We start from the raw sequence: 25,672 nt of genomic DNA on the forward strand, positions 1-25,672 counted from the left end.
ACTTCATGTTGATCTTTTACGAGATGTTAGTTAATGTTTACGGTCGTTATGTGCATCGTCAGCATTTTGAGATTAGCAACAAAATGTCCTGTATCAACATGTTGTTTTTCAGAGAGAAAGACGAAATGAGCTGAAAAATTTTCTTTGTATATAAGTTGAAGGTTCATACATTAAATTAATATGTAATTAAATAATAACACACGCCAGCAAGGGCAAGATCACGATTTGTTGCCCGCCCAAGGGACGGTGCTCATGACGGTAATATTGATGATGCCCGAGCCGAAGGCGAGGGTATCATCAATATTACCGTCATGAGCACCAGCCCGAGGGCAGGCAACAAATCGTGATCTTGCCCGTGCTAGCGTGTGTTATTAATTTTATTACACCGAACAAGCACTTGTTTTCGAAACTTTGCTTAGAATGCAGTCAAGTGTCGATCGAGACTCACCACAGTGAAACGTTCTATTTGTTGCTCGATCGCAATGCTACAATGTACATGAAGTTGAATTAACGTCTAAAAACGAAGACAGTGGTGTTCAAGCTTTTCTCGTTTCAATGTACTAAACGTCGTCGTGTACTTCAGGTCGAGCTAATTTCTTGTACCTTTTCAAAAGCCATTGCTTTACAGAAAATACCAAGCAAATGTACGCGATGATGTGGTACGCGCAGAAAGGACGCGCGGTATTCCAGAACGTGGTAGCGGGCTATATCACTGCACGCGACAGGGCTATATCACCTAAGCCATGTTCTATCACCTTTTGTTCTATATCACGTGAGTGAGGCTCAGCCAATCACAGTACCTGGATAATACGTGAGGTGTAATAAACTATTTTAAGCATTCGGGTGATATACTGCGATGTATACACTGTTGCCGATTTTCCCAACATTGTGATCGCATATGGCTGTCCAGCAGGATTCCATGTTGTTGTAGTTATTCATATTTAAAAGAAGAACTGAGACTCACCTCTTAATCATTAATTTGTTGAAGCTTTAGACGAGAAGAGCAAAAGTATGACGTGCGGGCATGTCATGTAGAAGTAATGTGGGAGTTCTATGACGACAGCATTGCTCATTTGCATTTTAAAGAACTTTGCTAATTTTGGACCTCTATCTGGATTGACCTGACAAAAGTCAATGAACCTTGCTATGTACTTTCAACGTACAGTGATATAACGCTGGTAACATTGGCACTTTTACAACGGCAAATTAATGATTTGCATATTCAACAAACTTGTTTAATGGATATATACCTTGATAGTCTTGACCGAAATTGATGAAACTAGCTATGTAAATTAACGATGCATACAAACGTTAATGAAAGTCATATAGCGCATTTTACAAGCTAATTACAAGATACATTTGCATATCAAACAAACCTTTCTTACTAAGGATATATTCGGGTTTGACTTGACTAAAATTGAAGGAACTTGCCATCATGTACATCAAAGATGCTACAAAATAAATTCAACGAAAGCACTCTAATCCATACATGAATATTGTTCGTAATGTTGATTATAACAATTTTAATGAAGTTAAAAACCCTTGGCAACAAATTATATAAAAATATAAATTTACAAATAACTGCAAAATATACTGAAACTCAGGGGCATTACCCGTTCATGTCTGGTGTTTGTTTATTTTTTTTCCGAACTGACATATAACGTTCTGGGGAATGCATATGGGGACAATTTCAGTACATTAATGAACGGCTACACAAACAATCAATTCTCAGATCACACTTTGTCAAAGTTTGAATAAGTCAGATTGTTGAAAGTCAGCCACGGTTTGTTTGTTTTTTTTTTTGTTTCGTAAAGAATTATGAAGGGTATGGCCATCAGTTAAGGGTGATCCAGTCACTTGCTACGTCACTATAGCTGCACACAAGAGATCGCGCACCCTCCGACGTGCGCGCCCACTGTATGGGACCGTGCACACTGTAAAAATTGCTCCGTGGTTTTGGTGGAAAACCTATCTTCATACATCTTATTGTCAGACCTTTTAGAATGAAAGCGCCGTTGTTATTGATGAGTGAATGATCATCTTTGAGTTGTAATTTTCAAATGTTCGAATGTTGATATATTTACAAAATAATTAAAGATCCTCACAAAATAACTTGAAAAGGACATTTTTCTCATCAAATTGTAATTTTTCCCATTTCACATATGGGGAGAGGTGATCTGAAGCGATGTAGCATTGTAAATAGGCTGGTGACCCCATATTTTTATTTGATGAATATAATGTGCATTATCTGAACAATAATTTATGAGAAAATAAACTAAATTGTTGGATTGGAAATCAAAATAATTCTACAAAGTATGGATAAGGCGTGGTCCTTACTTTTAAGTTTGCAACAGCTTTTACTGTTGTTTTGAAAGGCCTGAGAAGTGATAATCAAAATTTATACGCACATTTTCAGTGGAAATATAGCTGAAACTTTCATTTATCATCCATGTGGTTCACATGTAAATAAAACAATGCAGCATTTCAAGAAAGGAACTGAAAGTAAATATATCGGGTTGGGCAACGCTTACAGGAGATTCATAATTTTTGTCATTCGAATGGGATGAAGTGGGTGTGTTTCAGATTCCTTCTAGCTGTCAAATAAATCTGGGGACATATTTATTTTGGCGTAATCTCATCCTCACATATAAGTTTTACTGTTTACTAAAAAAAATAACGAAAATTGTTGGTAAGAAATTTAGTGGTTCGATCAACCTTAACAGAAACATCTCATTAAAACTCACTGCAAGCAAGAAAAATTTAAAGTTGGTATATGAGTTTGTCCACCATGTCATTCTTTGAAGATTCTTACTTTCTTACTACTTCAAAAAACATCCCACCCTTCTGAGCATAACACACTTCCTCTGTCTTTGTATTTTAACCTTACAGTTATTTTCGTGAAGACCGTGTAGTCAAATGGTAAAGCTATAGTGGTGGTTATAATGGTGGTATTGACGCTGTCGGGGGTCAATGTAAAGAGTAGACATTTTTTATTTAATTTGGTAAGTAAAAAATGCATATTTTCATAGCAGCATTGTTAAATTAATAAGTAACAAAAAAAACTTATCGTACCTTTTTGAACAATGTATAAGACTGTCGCAGACGGAAATAAGGGAATAAGTCTTGCAAAACAGAGAAATTGCTCTCTCTCTCTCTCTCTCTCTCTCTCTCTCTCTCTCTCTCTCTCTCTCTCTCTCTCTCTCTCTCTCTCTCTCTCTCTCTCAAATCGGTAAAGCAACGAACGTTACTGTGAATTGCATTATATAATGTTGCATTTACATTAACCTTTTGCAGCTATGGATACCAAGTCAAACTGACATCGCATGATCTCTCTACTTCGCTTGCAAAGGTGAGAAAAGCCATCGTAGAGAGCCAATAAGAAGTTCGTCTCGCCGACTGGTGCTGCATTTGTATCGCAGACAAAGAGAAATTTCAGTTGCCTGTATATTAATATTCTTGTTAAATAAGAAAAGGCATGGCACTTCGTGATAATATTCCAGGAAAGGGGGTTAACAAAGAGGAAATAATTAAGGCGGATTTAATGAGATGCTGTATATGCTTTGGTGAATATGACAATCCGAGGTGCTTACCTTGTTTGCACTCATTTTGTGAAAAGTGCCTAAGTCGACACATACGTCATCTCACAAAATTCCTCTGTCCCCTTTGCAACCAAGAACACGAAGTGCCGCCTGATGGTGTTAAAGCCTTTCCACTAAATTATTTGCTAAATCAGTTGAGGGATATATTTGATTCTGAAGAGAATACAAAGAAAAGTTTTTGTCAGGTTTGCCGAGCAAAGGATGTCAATTCTGTTTGCATAGATTGTCATCGCAATATGTGCAGCGAATGCACTGATGACCATCAAAGTAGATCGCTGTATAAAGAACACCGAATTGTTTCTCCTGACGAATATTTGAAAGAAGTTGGTATAGATAAGGCTCTTTTGTTGATACCCAAAGAAGTTGAATGTAACAATTGCAGGGATAGGCAAAACATCCTTGAAATGTTCTGTGAAATATGCGATCTGCCACTTTGTAAGAAGTGTTCAGAAGATGAGCATGGCTCACATAAGTGTGTAAAGTTGGAGAATGTCAGTGAGCGATATCGAAAGGCTGTATCTCGTAACATCCATCAAATGGAAGCAAAACATGACCAATATTTGGAGAGTAAATTAGAATTTGAATACACGGACATGGAATTCGAAAATCGGTACAAGGTTGAGGCAGATGAGATCCGTTCACATGCAAAAAAAATACGCAACATATTGGAAGAGGAGGAGAGTCGTTGCTTGAGAGAACTAAGAAGTTGTTATGATCGAGAAAAAGAAAGCAATAAAGATGAGTTCAAAAACGTTCAGGGTAAGATACATAAAATTGGAACGGTTATCTCACGAGTGAGATATCTTGAAAAAAATGGCAACCCTGCCCAGATTGTCTCATCTAAACCGATGATTGATCAGTACACAAAAGATATCGAAGGTTCTAGTATTGAAAGACCTCCAGAAGCCGGTACAATGCCTAGCTTTATTCCGTTTAATTCTCCATCTTTTGGTGATTTCGGCTCGATCAAAATGATTCCTCTACGTGCAGATAGTCTAGAGTTCAAAATAAAACAATCTAAGACTATCAAACAAGGCGACTATTTACATGGTTCCATCGATTTGAAATCCAGAACTCGCGACGAAAAGTTATTAATACGCAGACTATTGAAAGCCTCAATAAAGAGTCCAAACAGCAAAGACAGAGAGTTAGATAAAGTAAAGATTGAGGATGATGAAATCGTTTTGACTGTAAAATTTAGCGAAAAGGGTACGCATAGAATAAGTGTTAGGCTTGGGCGGGACGACATAATGGGGTCTCCTTGCAATATCCCTGTTAAACCGGAATGGAAAAACGTTCGAACTGTTGGAATTTATCGCAAAAAAGGCGCGGAGACGGCACCTTTCACAACACTTCGGGGGATCGCTGTTGATAAGAAAAGAAAAGTCATCATAACTGATGGTGTTAGTGGGATACAAAAGATGGCTTATCCAAAAGACAAACGGCGAATTATCGTGCCATCAACAGAATCATGCGATCCGCGATTTATAGCCGTGTCACGTGATAATAAATACTATGTGACAGACTCTACGAGAAATGACGTGTTCGTGTGTGACAGCAAGGGTAAGGTACTAAGTTACTTTGAAGCATCAAAGATCCTGCAAGGTCCAACTGGCATCGCCATAAACAACGATGCAGAGATAGTTTACGTTGTAAACAAGGTAAATTCCAATGTAGAAATATTTGACCTTGGTGGTCAATATAAGGAATCTATCGAATCCTTCGACGAAAATGTTCCAGTTCAGTTGCAACTCAAAAATCCGCAAGGAATAGGAGTAACTTCCGAGGGAAACGTTATTGTGTCAGATACAAGTAAACACAGCGTCCAGGTATATAACGCTGATGGTAAATTTTTATTTGCATTTGGGTCAGAGGGCAATGAGTTAGGGCAATTGAAGTGTCCCGAAGGTATAGCTGTGGATAGCGAAAATAATGTGTTTGTTTGTGACACAGATAACAACAGGGTTCAGAAATTCGACGAGAAAGGGAGGTTTGTTTGTTGTCTCAACGACGAAAGTGTAAATCTGCAGACCCCAAGAGGCATTGCAATTGATGACGATCACGGCAGAGTTTTCGTTACCGCTTCCGATTCGGTGTATGTCTTCGAGTAATTAGCCTCTTGCTAAAACACGGACTTGTACAGCATAAAAATCAATGAAAATAGGGATATGCTGAAGATCTTGCGAAATTTCTTGAGCAAAAGAAACCTATCAATATCCAGATTCTATGCATATATGGTTAATTTAATACAGTCAAGCACAACAGATATAAGGTATTTAATAACATCATGTCTCAACCATATTCTAGACATAACATTTAATATTCCGATCGTTTAATAATCTTATATCATTATTTCTTTTCGAAAGAGCTGATCATATTCAGGTTACTGGATCACAAAATCGTTTCAAAACTGTAACCATTAGTACATTTCGAAGTAATATCAAGCGTTTAAGGTCCTTTCATTATATTGAATTCGATCACCAACGTTGTTCGATTTAGAAGACATAAGTTTACACTAATTAGATATGCCCCTGAATTTTTATAATGCAACAGCCTTTACATTTATAAAACGGCCAGCACGCTCCTTACCATATACGGACATATTCAGATTTGTTAGAAGGTGAAAACCTTGATGTTGTTTTGTGACTGTGATACTAGATAGTTATATATCACAGCTGATAGTTTTGTACATTTTAATAGATGTAAAAACGCGTATTTCAAGAAATAACAATACTTCATTATTGTAATTACGTAATCTCAATTTGATCTTTGCGATTAACGGACAGAATTATCTTATTCAGACCCTTTTTTTAGTTTTTGTCAAGTATGTGATCTTATGTAAGTTTGAAAGGAAGATAGTATAACGGTTATTGTAGGCTCTACACCATCAGATAATCCTTTATATTGAACATACTTTAATAACAACAATATTAATTCCCAAATTTGATTTAAAAGGTAGCATTGACCTAAGTGAAAACTGTACAAATAACATTTACTTTCAACCGATTTCATATGTCACTAATTTAAAGTGTTTGTCTCATATTTTTAATGCGGAATAGTCAAACGTAATCAACAAAGAATCTGTCAATTTACATTTCTTTTCAACAATAATTTTTAAAATTACAGTTTGTAAAAAAATATCTTATCAATGATTTGCGCATTTTATCACCTTTCTCTTGAATTGAGCTCTGAGGTGTTATTATAATGTTTTACAAACCACGTAATATAATATTGTAATGTATTTCAAACGACGGAATATATATATATATATATATATATATATATATATATATATATATATATATATATATATATATATATATATATATAATAGATATTGTTAATTAAAAATTCACCTTCGTATTTTGTGCTTACTCCAAAATTTACTTTTTCCCGTACGAACACGAAAACCTGAATTGCACATATCGGTAAATTAAATTTGCACGGCGACCCATATTTTGTATTAATTGTGACAAGAATGACTAAAAGTTGTCTCAAGGAAACTTTGAGAAAAGGTTCAAGTGACTGTTTCAATTTGTAGGTACGAACTACCTTCTAATTGGAAAGTGTGAGCGTATTACGATCATTACATCAGAGTTGGGTTCCATATGACTGTCAGTTTACTGTGTATGATATAACAAGATTTGGTAAAATGATCGCATATTAGCAACATTGACAATTCTTCAATTTAATGTTATACATAAAAGTGTAGCTTTTAATGGTTATGTTTATCAAGCTCGAGCCGTAGGAGATAGTCTCGTTCTTAATTGCAACAACTCACACTGTAAATTTTTGACCCCGTTTTCAGAGTCGGGATGTTGCTAAGTGTGTGTTTGTTTATTTGTTTGTTTATTTTTGGATGCTTTTTTCTAATCGACCTTTTTGCAAAGTTAAAAGAATTACTTAATTTGTCTTTGAAGGCGAATCTGACTAATGTAACCTTGTATGCAATACGTCAGTGCATTGTAAACTGATTATATAAGTGACACATATTCCATTAGACAAGCAATTTTTTAAGCAGTTTATAACACAAATGAGTTTTATTTGTTATGTATTATTCATACTCTTTTTAACTGTCATTAAACGTGGGGAAATGCTCAAAGCGGTCGTTCTTAACCTGAACGTTCACTTTATTGACACCTTTGCCAGTAGATTCTTTAGGTGACATTTTCAGAATATGTTCTATACAAACGGACAATATTTCTTCTCAAAAGTAGGCGTGGAAAATTATAAAGTCATAACAAAGCGACTGTTTGGAGTGGAACGGTCAAAAATCTAATGTTTGCGAACGTTCAGATTTTAGCCGACGCTCTCAAAGAGTAAACACGACATGTTGGCTCTATCTCACAAATTATCGATCAGATTTGATCGCATTCCCTTGCCCAGTCATTAAGACTCTATATGACAGAGTTTTATGGGATACATCTAGCCTGGACACTTCACACAAAATATTTTAATTCTGGGCTCAACTTGGTTTAAGCTGTTCCAATTATTTACGGCATTGGATGTTTCGTATGCTAACAGGTATAAAGAATGGTACTTATATAATACTTCAAGAAACATTAAGATGTTTAGCAAGATATTAACAAGTCCCACTTAGAAAAAATGTTGTATTTGTGCACCTGAAAATGGACTTGAAGAGCACATGGCCAAATAGGTATAACGACAACAATGGGGTTTTGTCAGGCAGTCCGCAGTACCTAGAACCCCCGGGATTATTCGACTTGTAAAATGCTTAATGTTAGTCCATTTTTCTTCAATTCTTTCTGTGTTTCGTATAAGAAATGCTTTTCTTTGACATTCAAATCAACGTTAACATTTGCTAATCATGTTTTGCATCATGACGATGTTCTGTTGATGACAATAGTAAATAACGCGATAACGTAAATTCATGTTAGATTTTTTTAACACGTGTAACAAACACTGGGTAAAATGCTTGATACATGTTCAGTATATCTACCTATTTTGACGTATATGGAACACTGAATTAATGGTACACTCTATCTTTGTTTATGCAACCTATCACTACCTTGAGATACGTACCGTATAACTATGCAGAACAAGAGTATACGTAATGCAAATCTTTGTATACCAAGTGTACACCATACTTGTGCGTTTTTTTAGTATACGCAGTGGCTGCTTAACGTACTTGAAGAATGTACAGAGTCTGCATATTGTTGTGTATCAAGCATTTTGCCATGTGAAATATATGATGATTATACACTGAAGGATGTCTGTACTAAGACATGTTTGTATATCCTTGTATCAAGATATTCTTTCAGGTTTTATTTACGGTATTATTGAGTAATTTTAATGATTTTTGTGTGATTAAAATTTAATTTTCATTGCGCAATCTACGCCTTATATCGAATTATTTTTACCTTATTTTCAGAGAGAGAGAGAGAGAGAGAGAGAGAGAGAGAGAGAGAGAGAGAGAGAGAGAGAGAGAGAGAGAGGATAATCTTCAACTTCTTTCCATTACATTCCAACTTTTAACCACACAGAAACTGGCCTGCTTGGGATTATAATACATGCACTAATAGTACTGCTCTCGATGTTTATCTACAAATGATCAGCCCAATGTTTTGACACCTTTCACGAAGCGAGTATATGATTGGATAAAATGGCTGTTCTGAGCATTTGTAATTACCCCTAGGCATATTAACTGGTCAGACATCATGTTGCCTATAATAGTTCTAAACTACAAAAAGTGGTTACACTACTACAAAGTTTCGTTTGAGACGCAATGCCGAGTTCCTTCTCAGTGGGTTCTAACATAGGGGTGGATTTAGATCAGACGCTACAAGAAGCAAACGATACAGAAATTGTGTGACATACATTAGAACTACGGTTTTGTGGAGGGAACGTGATTAGAACTTAACATTCATCTACATTGAAACGTTGAATATATTGTTCTGTATAGCAGTCGAAAAATCCGAACTTCGGTCATATATTTTCACCGTAGCTATGACGTAGCTCAACGGACAACACAGCGACGCGGGCGGTTAAAACTTCTCATGCAAAAGAGCAAAAACCTGAAGAAAATGCTATCGGCACGACTTTAGAAATCGCCGGAAAATTGCCTCCGTAGCTTTATTATTAGGTCACGCGTAGGTCAGTCTAGGGAGGTTAAAAAGTTCTCTTCTACCTCCATGGTTAGTCATGGAGCCAGGAGCGGAGCTGGTACCTCCATGCTAAACGACAAGCATTATGGAATATCTTGGTCATTACATGCTCACTGTGCTTCAAATGTCATTTCAAACGGCTTTGCTAGGTCTGCATAATTTTCCTTGTTTGGTGAACATTAGTGTTGTAATTGTATGAAAATTAGTGAAACCAACAAATTTTCTTGCTTTATTCGGAATCGCAACTGTCTTACAAAGAGCATGGAGCTAGCACCATGCAAAGAGTAATCTGAATTCGCTGCCCACATGCGGCGGTTGTCAACTGATGTAATAGCCATTCCCCAGATTGCCAATCGATAAAGTGCGTGCATAAACAAGAAAAGTAAACTCATGAATTTTAATAGACGTGGTGGGTATGGCCGATTTGGCCCAAATAAGCCATACCAACCACGTCTAAATCTGTGTGGGGGAAAGCTATCTTGTAACGTTGGTTTGCTTACTGTTCTGACATTAAAATGTTCAATAGAAGGACAAATTAGTATCCTCAAACATGTCAAACGAAATGGAAGGTCCGCACCAGATTGAGCTTTTAGCGACATGGTTTTCAGAAACTTTCTTGAAAACTTTCTTGAACGACAGAGGGCGCATACTCAAAGGTAATGCACGTGTTTGCGGTGGACGTGAAGTCTGTTCTGTTCTGTGAGCGTGTGCCACGGTCAACAATACGAACTCTTGATTTACCGCCTGTTTGTCCAGAATTTGGCACGGGTAGAGAAAATTTCGATAGCTTTGATTTGTACATAAGAAACATATATTAAATTTAATGTTCTGTATTTGATTTACGAAAGATGCTTACATCACCTTAGACACGTGTAAAATTTTCCTCGAATTTCCCTCGTTATACACTAAGTGCCGTGAACTTGGTGTTGAATGAACAATACTTGCTACTAGCAACAGGTATGCTCTCCTTCGCTGATTGTGCGTTTTATCTGATTCTATTCGAGAACAACTGGCAAACCCTTGTACGTTAAAAAGTAACGTTCTTTAACACACCTGGCCAGAATTGCAAGTAGGTCTACAAAATATTTACATTCCAATATTTATGACCACTTAGCGCTGAACTATGACCTCCGTTTTATTTACCACAATGAATCTGAATTCAGTGAGACTGTTCTGACATAGCAATGTAGAGACTCCGTCGAGATATTAACTAAATTGTTGCAACACAAGGCAAAATATACTTTCCAAACCAAAGTCCAGGTCAAGGTAGTAAACGCCACAAAATTGAAAGACTTAAACGTGCAAGATCAAACTCTCTCCTGGAGAACTTCTGAAAATCCCCTTTCACTCTTTCAAATGCATAATTAAGGATAATCACTGTGCAAATATTGATATGGAAATGAATTACTCGATCTTTCCCGAAATTTAAAATGGCCGCAATCCCTGTGTTAACTCTGAGGGCAAAAATTATGTTTTCATATTCACAAGTAATGAGCCCAAGAAAATGTATATAATCCATGAGATTGAAAATGAACCCAACAACTGGTAGACCAAAACGGTTTAGCAAGAGTTTTAAAGTACATCTCTCCCTTAGGCACATTCTACCTTTAACGGAAATCAGTAGGTGCTGTTCCATTCTCTCAACGACATCACTCTCTCATGATTGTGACAAGTTTCCTTAAATAAGTTGCGTGACCTGAAACTTTTTCATCACGGAGCTGGAATTGACCACACTTGCGACGAAGAAAAGCTGTGAATATAGGCTTTTGCACTCTGTTGAACTTTCGTGCCAATAGGGACACTTCTCGACGTGAGCCTTACGACCCAACAAGTTTTTGAAGGAGGTAGGGGAGGGAAGGCGTGAGAGGAAAGAGAGAAGGTGAAAATCAAAGACTGAGAGACGAAAAACCCTCAACAATCCACTGATTCCCGATAAAAAGAGATACACTGAACATTAGACAAACACAATAAGATAATTAACAACGGTGCAAGTGGATAGACGTACAATTGCTGGCGTTCTCTGCGAAGTGCTTTTAAAAATGCGCATTTTTTCAAAACACTTCAATGATTTTGAGATGTTCCATACCTCATTTGCTCCAATCGCTTGCCATTTAACGTTATAGACACAATGGCTCTCTCGCTCCATCCAAAAAAGCAATCGTTCATGAGCACATGCGTCGGGTTGCCCTTAACTCAATAAGGTGACAATCACTCAAACTGGCACGTTATACATGTAGACAGTAAAATGTTGACATACCTCATCGGCGGCGGCTGCGTCGTGTAGAGCCATCGTACCTGTTACTGTATTAGTGTAACAGAACTACGAAACAATGTCACGAGTTCAAAGGTCGCATAGTAAGGACAAGCCCACTAAAGCGACTGATAACTTAATGGTTATTCCAGGCATGAAATATTTTGAGAAGTTTCCTTACGACAAATTTTTTCCTGTGAAGAAAACACTCGTTTGGTGATTTATGTGTTGACATTCACGGCAATGTCAAAGTTGATGCTCTGCAGGAACTAAAAATATTCTTTTCGACGGAAGGCTCCATTTTACTTCCGGTATGAGCCTAGTCAACAACTCTCTTCACTAATAAGACATTATGTTCAGTCACAGAAGCAATAGAGCGGATATTCTCTTTGCCATTAGATTGACATTGGCCAAGGTCGGACTTCTTAAATGATACCGATTATTGGAACTGCGTAGTGGAAATGCAAAGGACGAGAGATGTCGATCTAATTCCGTACCTTTGAGGAATGTTTTGTCTTAAGGACAAATATTTATATAGAAAACTACAAGTTTTTTTCAATATATGTGATGCTTACATCATATGATTGATTTACAGTACGGTCCGTATAGTACTGCAAGAAATACAAATATGGTTTCATAATTTGTGTCAAAAGTTTGTCTTCGAAAGACGATTTGGTTTTCGTTAAGAATACTGGGCTAATCCTTACAACAAATAGCGACTGAAATACAGCAAGGATTATGTCAATTCGTGATAATGCTCGATCTTGGGCTAGTTTCGTCACCTTTTCGGTCTTGACTATAATAAACTTCTCTACCTTAGCATCCGATTAACTATTTTATTTTCTAGTAAGCTTACTGTTTCAAAATTCCCTTTTAACGCCCAAAAGTAAAATGTCACTATCACAGAATTTTGTTGAATGATATGCCAAATGTTGTTCCGAATATTAGATAATTATAGTAACGTGGAAAGCGTGTCAGTTAATTTCATTTGATTAATATTCCTTTTCGTTTGAATTCCATCATAATTAAATAATATGCATTTCAGTGTGATAAAAATATTTTTAAATACCTATTTTTTGTCTGAATATGAAATTATTTCTTCCTACTAAATATACTAGTATAATTTCCTAATTATCTCTTGAAAACAGAGCAGGGTTGAATTTACTTTATACTCCTTCTATTTACACTAAGAGAACGCATGGTCCCTTTACCGCTTCTTAGAATAGAATGTCCAACAGAATGTAAAAATGCTGTATCCGATAATGCAAATCCGTACCCGAAATGGGTAAAGTTTTAGCTCCTGTGATTTCTGGAGCTGTGTTTAACGGCAGAGGGCGCACATTCAAAACTTGAAGCAACTCTGTCTTCTGCTCTTGTGAAGTCCTGAACAAACCCGGGGTGATACGATCAACGATACGGTAGTTAGATTCACCGCCTACTGTCTTAACTTAGCACGGGCAAAAAAAATCAATAAGTACATATTTAGTTTACCAGACATTCACGCACTCTACAACGTGTGGAGCGGTCTCCGTCAGGAAAATGTAACAACTTAGCCGGCTATTGAACCACTCTTATTTGAGAGTGGGGATTTAGCCGAGCGGTTCTCTCTGTGGCCTCTCCACTAGGCGACTGATGCCGTATGTTGTGGGTTCGAACCCGATTGAAAACTAGCCGTATACATAAGAATAATATTTGATGATCAATATCTATCTTGCGGTGAAGTTATAGTGCATCACTGTAATACTTAAAGAACCGATGAATGTTTTCTGCCACACTTCAGTGCCACGAGCTTCATGTTCAAGTAGCAATACTTACCAGAACGACAAGGATATTCGTCTTCGCACACGGTGAATAAAATACACCGAATCACAATTAACGTAGACTCTCGTTCGTTTTGTTTACTTCTCCTCCACAACAACATGCAACTTTTGGTATGTGAATAAGGAACTCAGAACTGACAAATTAAACAATATATTTGAATTATCACGTCCTTGCCAGCATTTCGAATGTGTCTTGCAGAATTATTGCATTCAAATATCTATGGCCACCTAGCGCTGAACGGACCGCTTTGCATTTGCCACACTGCATCTCAATATGGTGTCACCATACAAAGATTGATAGTGTGGGAACGAAAAACCCAATATTTCCCGATACTTGACATTCAAAATGGCCGCCATCCCTGCGTAAAAAATAAATTTTCTACAGTCACGAAACGAGCCGATGAAAAATATATATACTCTATGAGATTTAATGTCGGTGTATATGTCCGAGGTATGCCGTGATTTTCGGCCCATTATGTTTGGCATTGTGTTGAACGTTCATGCTAATGGTACAATGAACTTCTCGTGAGTCTTACAATCCAATTAGTGTTTTCTAGGAAGGGGGGAAGGGAATGGGATAGAGGAGATGAGGGAAGGGACGAAAAAAGCAGCCAACAAAGAGACAGACAGGGCCATAGACAAACAAACAGATAGAGAGTCAGGCAGAAAAACATACAGAGAACAGATACATTTAAAATCCAACAAGACAAGCTGCGTGACGAAAAACAGTCAATAGTCCATAGATTCCCAATAAAAGAGAAGTATACACAGAAAAACAGACAAACCAACTAACACAATAAAACAGCGCAGGTAGACGTTTAATTCCTGTTTATTAGTTCTCCTCGAAATATTTTTCAAGGTGCGCATTTCTTAAAATTGTTTAATCAATTTAAAGATTTCATTACCTCTTTTGCTCCGACAGTGCTTGCCGTTAATGCTAGAGTCGTTAATTACTCGTTCCAACCTCAAAAGCATCACCGTTCATGAGCGCTTGCGTCCTGTTGACTTTAACTCAATAAGCAGGCACTCACCACAAGCTGCCATATTACATCTGGATACAATAGATTTCTGACATACCTCAGTGACAGACGACTGGGTCGTGTTATGCAACCTATTACATTGTGCGAAAGTCATGCAACACTGAGAATTATGAGACGAAACGAGTTCAAAGGTCACTCTGTAAACCTAAGGACAAGCCCTCTAAAGTGACTGATACCTTACTGGTTATTCCAGGCTTCCTTACGAAACAGTTTGTCGTGTGAAGAAAACACTCGTTTGGTGATTTATGCGTTGACACTCACAACGATGTCAAAGTTGATGCTATGCAGGAACTAAAAAATTTCTTTAACGGAAGGCTCCATTTTACTTCTGGTGTATGCCGAGTCGACATCTCTCTTCACAATTGCTGTGGTACATCTGTGAAGAAATAGGACATTATGTTTCGTTCGAGAAACAATAGAGAGATTCTGCAGATATTTTGTTTGCCCTGAGATTGACATTGACCGAGATAGGTGCTATCCCTTGAATGAACTACACTCACAAGACCGTAGAATTATTTGCCATGGGACACGGGAGTATTACTTTATACATATTGACTGAAGCGGCCACTTTGGGCGCGAAAAGCAGAAGTTGGTGAAATCGGTCACGTGACAGCATTTTTACTGCGCCTTGGTTTAAGGTAAGTCATTTTTATTTGTCGGTAAAGCTATTAAGATTTCTAATCATGAAAATCCAATTAATCCTTAGAAACGCTCATATCTCCATTAATAGTAGACTAGTCCCGTATCTCGGTAATCGCAGAGCAAACACTTAATTTTGTCAGTCTATGAATGATTTAATTCCGCGGTTTTAGTTCCTTTTCTGGGCTGCGGCTGTTGATCGTAGGAGTTCCCTATTCTGCAATACAGATATTTTGTAAGATCAGCAGTGATTGCTAGCAGGCTAGGATTACGTGTGATCTATTCAATGTGCCACATTTATCGCCACGGTGAAATTGTTTACCTGGCGGTGTGTGTGGGTTTCCGATTTCCATGGCATCTGCTCAGGTATCACGAGATTTTCAATTCATACCAGGTCCTGTCTCCTATTTTTAAAAACGGCAGCGCCGCCGAGACGGGTAAGGTGGCAGTTCTTCTATCAATCCGTTCAACATTTCACGCGCATCTTAATATTGACTCAGCCCACACAAGACAGTGATCCATTGTGGGCCATTATGTTGTTTCTGCTTCATGTCGGTACATGAATTGATAGTTACAAAATTCTGCAGCCGCATTTTTGTTTTACCCGAAAAAGATCGATTTGATATTTGTGTGACAAGGGGAAGTCAAAACTTCAAGCTATTCAACGTTTGTTTCGGTCGAGTTGTCAAGCGCCTATTGACTCACGCAAGTTTGAGCACACACTTCCGTATTACCGAATAATGCGTGCTTAAGTCTTGACCCAAATATCGTCATACTCCCATATACTTTTTGACCTTTGACATGAGAGCATATTAACAAAGGAAACGGGTAAGCTGCAAAAATGTATCACATAACAGAGATTTCATTGTGTTCATCTGCACTACCTCTTGTTCGTCGATTGTGATTTACTGAACGAGCTTAATAATATGTGATCGATAACTTCCCCCTTTGGATAAACGGTTCCTGTTTTTCTCTACCAAACGCAGAGCAACTTGATATTACACTGTATTTATTGTCCAATAAATTAAACAACTTCGGACAATGGAAGAAGGTTAGTAGCGAATGTTTGACAGAGCTTATAATAGTTGTCCTAGTGAACCCTGACTCTGTGTGAATTATACGACAGGAAGTAGGGTCGTCGACTTTCAATGCACACTATCAATCCCCCCCCCTCTCTCTCTCTCTCTCTCTCTCTCTCTCTCTCTCTCTCTCTCTCTCTCTCTCTCTCTCTCTCTCTCTCTCTCTCTCTCTCTGACTCGAACACTGGCGAGTTCACGGTCCCGTTGCTGCAAAATTTTGATCGAAAACGATAATGGATTGTCTAAAACGAAATATGACTGATTCCTTTCCATCAATGAAAAACGTCTTGCGAAAATTTTGATATTGTTTTAAATGTCTCATTTCTCAAACAAATGGAATGTAGCCGACATGATTTACTGTCTTAAATATAATGAAGGGCAGAGATTTTTTAGATTTCTTGTAAGTTACGTAGGAATATTGAGTCAAATTATAGTGTCGGCTGATGGCATACTTGTGATGATAGCGTTTGCAAATCAGTTATAAGATTTATTTTCGGTTCCGTTTTGACAGGTGAGGCATAGCAACTAATCCGTCCAATATACTGGAAACTGAAGATTTTGAGCAAAGCTCATGGCGACTGGCGGCTATGATCAAACTACAGCTCGAGAGGAGTCGCAGTGCCAAAATTGCAAGCGATCAAAAGCAAGCAAATTCTGCCATGACTGTGACGTCACGCTTTGTCATTCCTGTGCTCACTATCACTTGTTGAATATGGAGACCAATGACCACCGCGTCGAAACTAAAACAAATAAAACAAATCAAGTGTACTCGCCTCGGTCCGAAGTCAACAAACTACAAGCGTCGCACTGCTCGGTGCATAGGAACAGGCCACCCGAATTCTTCTGCTATTCGTGTCGCGTTGCAGTCTGCGTCAAGTGCAAGGTGGATGCGCACAGCACTTCTGAGCACCAGTGCATCAGCCTGACGCAGATGAAAGACTCCATGAGGCATATCTGCAAGAGGCTGGACGATGAGACGAAGTCCTACATCGAACGCAAGAAGTACCGAGAGCGGGCTCTGACCGAAATCGAAAACTGGTACCAGGAGCAGTATAGAGCCGTTGAAGAACAGACCAACAGTGTCATCGCTAACATAAAGGTAGAAAAGGAAATCAGCATAAGCAAAATTAAGGAATGCCACATTAAAAGCAAGGCCGTCGTGGAAGAACAGATTGCAGTCCTCCGGGAAGAAGAAAAAAATCTTTCCCGGCAAGCTAATCGAGCGCTGGAACTTCTGCGATCTGAAAACGCTGTCAAAATGGCGAGCTTCATTGTGACAATCTCCACGTGGACGAGGTAGATATCCCGCAGCACAGTGATTTCGGTTCTGTGATGAAATTCGAGCGCGGCTTCTCGTCGGGGTTTAATTTTGGGTCCGTACAGGACGTGGGCGTTCGCGCCAAAAGTCTGTCCATCATGAATTTCTTGTCGAATGTCAGGTGCGGTGAGTTCGTGTACGTTGACGTGCCCATTAAGGACATTGAGTCTTCCATCAAGCGGACTTTTGTTAATTTGAACATCAGTTCCGAAGTGATGTCATCAACAAACGCCAAAGAAACGGTGCAAATTATGGACATCAATGAAGATAGCATCAATATGAAATTCAGATGTACGGAGGAAGGTTATCACAGATTGTTTATAGCGCTGAGCGGCAAGAACATACGAGGCTCACCTCTAACGTTCAATGTGAAGCCCGAGTGGAGGTACATCGAGCGAATCGGAAAAGATGGCGGGAATATTGGAGAATTCCAGCTTGCCCAATGCGTCACCCTAGTTAAAAAGGGTAAATTAATTGTAGTCGATTCAGGTAATAAAAGGATACAGCGAATGAGCTATAAGAAAGATAACACTGCTAAGTTAAAACCGGAAAAACGTAAACCAACACTGATGATGATGTCACGGAAGCATGTGATCTTCCCGCAGTGCATTGCAGTGTCTAAAGAAAACGAGTTCCATTGCACGGATATGCGCGATGGCCAAACATTCGTTTGTAACCAGATAAATTGAAGAGGTGGTTCGGCGGGACGTACCTGGACGGCCCACTTGGGATCGCGATAGATGAGTACTCGGGTACAATATTCGTAGCTTGCAAAGACAAGGAAGGTGACGGGCTTGTTGCGATGTTCGAGAAAGGAGAAGAGAAGCCGAGGGGCTTCCTAGGCCAGGAGATGCCAGATGAACTTCACCTTGTCCAACCGTTCGGGGTGTGCATCAACAGGAAGAGGCAGGTTTTAGTCTGTGACAAAGGCAGCCATCGCGTCAACGTCTTCGATCCGAAGAAAGGCCCGAACGGTACTTTGCTGTACTGGTTTGGCGGCGAAGGAAAGCAGTCAGGCCAGTTCAGGTACCCTGAGGGGCTGGCTGTTGACAAGCAAGACAACGTGTATGTGTGTGACACTGATAACGACAGGATCCAGAAATTTGACCGCGAGGGGAAGTTTGTTTGTTGTATTAGTGACATCGATCTTGTTGGGCCCATGGCGATAACTCATGACCCGGACTATGACGAACTCATCGTCACCACCACAAACAAGGGATTATTTGTTTACGGTTAAGTATTAAGATGTATTATCGGATACATCAATAGTTGTATGAGTGTTGTTGCTGGAATCGTACCTGGTCAAACATGATTTCCACTGAATTTTAAATTCTATGAAAAAATACCTGTCTCTTATTACACAGGTATATTATAATTTAAGATAGTACGATTGTCGAAACTTGAAGTTTTTAACTTTTGTTCGTACTTACTTCAATGAAGCTCAAACTTTTCTCTTAGAATCAAGAATGTAACTCAAGGGTTACCTTGCAAAGTTTTGGACCTCAACTTCAAAAATAAATGACCTAAAGTTTAACGATATTTGACATTCAAAATGGCCGAATTACCAAGTATTATATCGACGGGAAAAATTAATCTTAGATTCTCACACAAATGAGTTGAGGTATTCAAACACGAATGAAAGTACTGGACTATTCTAAATTCTGAATCGCTGTCCCCGGGTCGCATTAAACTTTGTAAGGAAACTCAGTGTAACATACTAAGTCATATTTCGGGGCCCTATATTCAGTTCGGGAACTAACTAAATATAGTAAATATCTTCATGTAATGTATACTTACCAGATATAGATTTTTTTACCAAAAGAAGCTAAACAGGCTGCGCTAATAATCGTTGCTTAACTTTATGGACTAAATACGTTCAAATACACGAATTTGTACGTTCAGAGCACGAATAATCAAAATTGTGGGTGTAAACTTAAAACTATTTAAAGATTTAATTTGGTGATAGATATAGGCGGAAAATTGGGTTTTAACGGGGGCTCTGTTTCACATCGGTCGCCATACGGCTTGTCATTCAGCAACAGCCTAGTTTGAGGTATAGAAATTGTCATAGCCTCATTTTGATGGAAAATTTACTGTATATAGTAAAATTGTAATTTGCTGTATTTGGGAAGTTCTCAAACTATATTCTTGTTTTTATTCATGAACATGTCACATCAGTACGGGAAATAAGCAAAGAATTGCTTGAGTCTAGCGCCATTAAACAGAAATCAAATTCATTTGGGAACAGCAATCGTTGGATTTGAATTGGCCTAAGATGATTGGGTGCACCAAAGAATTCTAGACCATAGAAAGAAATTTTGAAATCAATAATGTTTCTTTCGTTTAACCTGGCACCCAGTAATAGTTATTGAATATTATAAAACAAGTGTAATCTTGCCTCAGAATAAAAGATCTAACTTTCTTACTATTTCTCTTTTTTATAATCACAATGTAGGCAAGGGTGCAGAAAGTCTATTATCGTAATTGCATAACTGTAAGATGTATTCAGATATTTCACACAGCGCAGACACAGTGCGAATTGATGGCACAAAGAAAGTGCAAGCCCTGTGATTTTGACAACACAGAACTAAGATTGAGTGTCAAAACGTCTACATTATATTGCATCGGTTCTTTAGAAACATCTCCTCTGATTTCGTTCACAATATTTTACTGAGTGAGATACATTCTAGCGGCAAAAAAATTTTGTCAGCTTTATTTCAAAGTAATAATATTATATATACGCGTACATTTACAGTCGGAAACAGGAACGTCCATATTGCTATCGTCCATGTATTTTTCTCTCTTTTCAGGTATCCAAAGTGTCGTCTGCCCGACGTCTGGCTATGTCCCTTCTAAATTTACAAGAAATTATATCTTGAGTTTAAAAATATTTGAAGGGACAATGGCTTTTTTGGCAGATAGTATTTTTGGTATTCCATATGTAGTTTTACCTTCTCTCTGCAAACCATGGTATACATCAATATTTACTTCTTCAAACTGAATTACTGTCCTTATTTAAACTAATTTGTCTTTACACAAGAAGAGACTGTGTTGTCAAGTTGACCTTGGTATTTCGAAAATAATTTTGCATAATATTGTAATTGTATGAGTGCGGTGGTTAGGAGTGCGCGCGCACGCGTACAAGTGTACGAGTACATTGCGTTTGTGTATATGTCGCTAGATACGCTGATCATGTACAATCTTTATAGAACACAGTTTGCTGTAATATTGCAGACTTATCTAATAACATTTTGGATGCCAATGCCAACTTCAAGTCACCAAGTAAATAACGGTCGATTTTATACAGAGTATGTAATTATTCAGACATATCTAAGAGATATAATTTTGATTTAATTTAACATTTACTTTGAAGTAATTAAGGCTTATAAATCATACCTGTTGATTTTTAGGCGTTAAGAATTGACTTAATGTTTAGCTTTCATTTACGGATATTTGAATGAAGATTGAACCGTTTGATCTGTACATTACATATGAAATCGCATATCGAAATAAAGACAGCGTGCTAAATTTCAATATATTCGATTTTGTTGCATAAATTATGTAAAACACATCATAAAGACCACTGCGGGTTGTACAATACTGATATTAAACTATTCACCATGGTCAAAAATTGTGCTCTGTTTGTGATTCGGTCCCTTCAGTATGTCGTACATACGACGCGTCTTCAAACTATCTGGAGACTGGTATATTAGGTCGAAGACCACTTTGCTATCATTGAATTGTACACAACAAACGTCTAACTCGCCAGAAGTACCGTTTGCGGCATCACAAACAATACTCATATGGCAAAAGGACTATGAACAGACTTGCTTTGGCATCTTGTGTAATTTACATACATACATACATACATACATACATACATACATACATACATACATACATACATACATACATACATACATACATACATACATACATACATACATACATACATATGGGAAGAATTCAAACTATCTGGAGACTGATATATTAGGTCAAAGACTACTTTGCTATCATTGAATTGTAGAGCAAACGTCTAACTCGCCTGAAGTACCCTTTGGAATCTTGTGTAATTTACACACAGCAACATTCTACGGCCTAGTAATTTGTAGTTCTGACAGCGTGATAACACGGAAAAATGGTCAATTGAAGTGACCTTACTGTCCAAAATGTCAGGAGAAAAGGAGCAAAGGCGGTGCAACGTGACTTCTACAAACAACGCACTGATAGTGCGTGTCAGTGATAGGAGTAAAAGGTCACAAGTGTAAAAACGAAACTTTGAAGGGAGAGGTTCTTATCTGCATACTGTATTCGTTGATACAAATAAATTTGCTTGTCACTGACAATCGCTACAGTTAACTGTCAATGCTGGGAGAGTCCCCTCCTTGAAACTTCCCTACGTGTTTACATCCTGAACGTAACAATGGGAAATGCCCGCACGATAGATGACTGGAGGTGACCATCCGGATGTCACTGCTTCATGTTTTTCCACTTCAATTTTGACTCGTTTTGGGACGTGTGTTCCAGCATAAGCGCAGAAAAGCGGCTGAAGCTTAACAAATGAAGACTTGGCGATTGTATTTTGGTAAGCATTTTGCACATTTTGCCATTTATAGCACCAAATTTAATGATGTTGAAGACGTCGCAATATTTCTCGGTAAGTGTTTTGCACATTTTGCCACCACTCAACTCGGTGATGTTGCTGTACAGGGATGTCTGACAGCTGCTGGAAAAACTGATAACGAGCCACTGTACACCGACTGCACGAGTATCTGAAACATTTAGTCATCTCTCTACAGAATGTAATGATCAAAGTCCTCGTTCTCGCCATCTGTATCCTGCAAGTCAAGCATGCCACCGTACATACTTGCACATGACTTTCGAGCGACACTAACATGTTGCAAACAAAGATTAATATGAACATAAATAACGATAGAGTCACATCTTGGTACCAAAATATCGATTTGTATCATTTTCTAACATGAGACCCGGAGAAAGTTAATATCAAACCTGAGATAGGCACAAGAAATAATACAGAATAGTGCGTAAGTGCCTTAAGTTACAAAACCTATTTTAATGTATATACGTAATAAACAAAGAACGCAGAATATGTGGTCGGACGTTAGAAAATTATGCTAGTACAATGGCCATTCAGCTCAACCTTCAATTTCTTCCACTTTGACATCTTTAGCCATGGTTATGGATGTAAAATAATAGCATATCAATTAAATATGTTAGGGAAGAAATAAGACACTGTTTAGATAGGTCCTAGTCGAGTGGAAAATAGACTAAGATATATTGGTTGTAATTATGCGTTCTAAGCTGTGATAATGTGTGGTCCTCTTTCGGCCACAAGGAGCGTTGCAATTTAAGCTCAGTCAACTAACTGGCAGGTATATTACTAATCTAATTACGACAGACACATTTTAAGTCCAGATTCAATTCGATTTATTCTTCACATCCGTATGTATGTATGTATGTATGTATGTATGTATGTACGTATGTACGTATGTACGTATGTATGTATGTATGTGTATGTACGTATGTACGTATGTACGTATGTATGTATGTATGTATGTATGTATGTATGTATGTATGTATGTATCTATGTATGTTTGTATGTATGTATGTATGTATGTATGTATGTATGTATGTATGTATGTATGTATGTATGTATGTATGTATGTATGTATCTATGTGTGTATCTTTGTATGTATCTATGTATCTATGTGAGTGAATATTTGTATTAAAACTGTGCTAAATATTGCGGAAAAGCATTATATAGTTTGCCATCATATTTGGTGTTAAAAGCAATGTTTACAAGTGATACAAAATGTGCAAATATCAATATTCTTCTAAAAAGTGAATTCCGTGGTAAATCCACTTTACGCAAATAATTCAAAACTTGTTATATAAACATGAATATCTGCAACAAATCAATCAACTTCGCTTCGATGAGAAAACCATGTCTTATCAAAACGTTTGCTTATTGACAGGTTAATACTAGTAATACTAGGTTTTCTAGTGATCATTTTAACGGCTTTCCTTGTCTTCTTTGCTTATCATTGTCAACTCGTCTAATGCAACATATCAGTGTGAAGAGTGGCCCAGCAAAGACTCCAACGATCAGTGATACAACAACTCCAATGAAGGCGGCCTTGTCCTCCTCCGAACCTGAAAAATCGTTCATAAGAATCTATAATTCACTCATCATTAAATTCACATTCCATGGCTTCACATGTATTATTAATATTATTAATATAATATAGGGCTCAGCCCTTGGTGTTGCACCAGATGTTTTAAGATCAGAAATTTTATTTCCATCTAAAGATACACAGTCGACGCTTACGTCAATAATACTATTGATTCATAAGAAAGAATAAAATTGAATTAGTTGTTTCTTGCTTTTTACATTATAAGAACCACCATGCATGTAGTAATAGTAGTAGTAGTAGTAGTAGTAGTAGTAGTAGTAGTAGTAGTAGTAGTAGTAGTAGTAGTAGTAGGTAGTAGTAATTGTATATTATTGTGACTAGCAACTCTATCAGTTGTGTAGTCCAATGGGCTTATAAGTCACATTTCAATTAACTTAAACACAATACAAATTGTTAAAGGTTTCAAAGAAGCATACAAACTCTGCAAGTGAGTGAATGAGAGCAAGATGAAAGTAAGGGCATTACATGTACAAAAGTTCTTTTCGCTTATAAAGTACTTTTCAATAAATTATGCAAATTGCCTCACTGGTTATAAAATATATTTTACTATATCTTTGATTGGTTTATCCCACAATGCGTGCAGAATTCTTCCAATTTACATACGTCGTAGCTGTTGATATTGTTTGCATTCATACATAAAGTGACCTTCCAAAACATCTTCATCACAAAATCTACAGATACAATCTTGCAGTGGTTCATTTCTAAATCTGTCACAATACGAAGGGGTAAAATATCCATACGAAGCTGAGCTAACAGAGACCGATGACTGCGACTTAAGTTAAAATTTACATATCGTTCAAGTTTATAAAAGGATTTAATTTTCATATAAGTACATAATGTAATCTCTTTATGATTTTGTTTCCATCTAGACTCGATAAGAGTTTCCATGATTTTAACATGTTGATCCATCTCCTTGTAATGCACGAGTGCCATCCTGTATCACCCGTAACTACAGCATGTGGTGAATATCTGTGAGTTCCAAGAAAGAACCTCAAAGCTCGGTTTTGAAACCCTTTACATGAATCAAACTTTTGAAACCCAAACACCTGAACAGTAATCAAGAATCGGGACTACACTTGCTTCATATTTTTGTGTTGGGTTTGCACCCATGTTTTTTAACCTGTTAAACCGTGCAATTAACCCCCCAAGTGCTCTATTCGTATAGTCCGCAATTACCTTGGCAGTAATGGTATAATCAAGACTTTCATTTACGGCAATCCCTAAATATCTATACTTTTCTGAAAATTTAGTGTACTCCATTTATTATTCTTTCTGCGAAAAGTGCATTACCTTAGACTTCATGGCGTTGATACTTAGTTTCATTTGGTTAAACAGTCATTAATGCAATTCAACATTATTTGCATATCATTCTTGTTACGTTACCTGACAAAATAACAATACTTCTAGCGTACAACAAAATCACTATCTTAATTAAAACCTGTTCATGTTTTTAATTTCTGAGGCCAAATCATTGATGAACAGAGAAAACAAGGTTGAGGAAAAGTTATCATCCTGGTGAACACCTCGGTCGGTGACAAAGCAGTCTGTATGAAATGAATTTGATTTAACAGAAGCAAGCATATCTG

At 37.6% G+C, this 25,672-nt stretch overlaps 1 protein-coding gene and 1 long non-coding RNA gene across 2 annotated transcripts; both read left to right on the forward strand.

The window, feature by feature from the left end:
* Window positions 1-3,835: 3,835 nt before the first annotated feature.
* Window positions 3,836-5,710, forward strand: LOC139125111 (tripartite motif-containing protein 2-like). Its single transcript, XM_070691224.1, has one exon. The coding sequence runs from the start codon at window positions 3,836-3,838 to the stop codon at window positions 5,708-5,710; it is 1,875 nt and encodes a 624-aa protein (XP_070547325.1).
* A 9,431-nt stretch (window positions 5,711-15,141) lies between these two features.
* On the forward strand, window positions 15,142-21,409 carry LOC139124525 (uncharacterized). Its single transcript, XR_011549941.1, has 2 exons — window positions 15,142-15,473; window positions 17,065-21,409. It is a non-coding gene; the product is annotated as an uncharacterized lncRNA (long non-coding RNA).
* Window positions 21,410-25,672: the final 4,263 nt, after the last annotated feature.

The sequence above is a fragment of the Ptychodera flava genome, assembly GCF_041260155.1.
Source record: "Ptychodera flava strain L36383 chromosome 23 unlocalized genomic scaffold, AS_Pfla_20210202 Scaffold_24__1_contigs__length_23054250_pilon, whole genome shotgun sequence".
NCBI lineage: Eukaryota > Metazoa > Hemichordata > Enteropneusta > Ptychoderidae > Ptychodera > Ptychodera flava.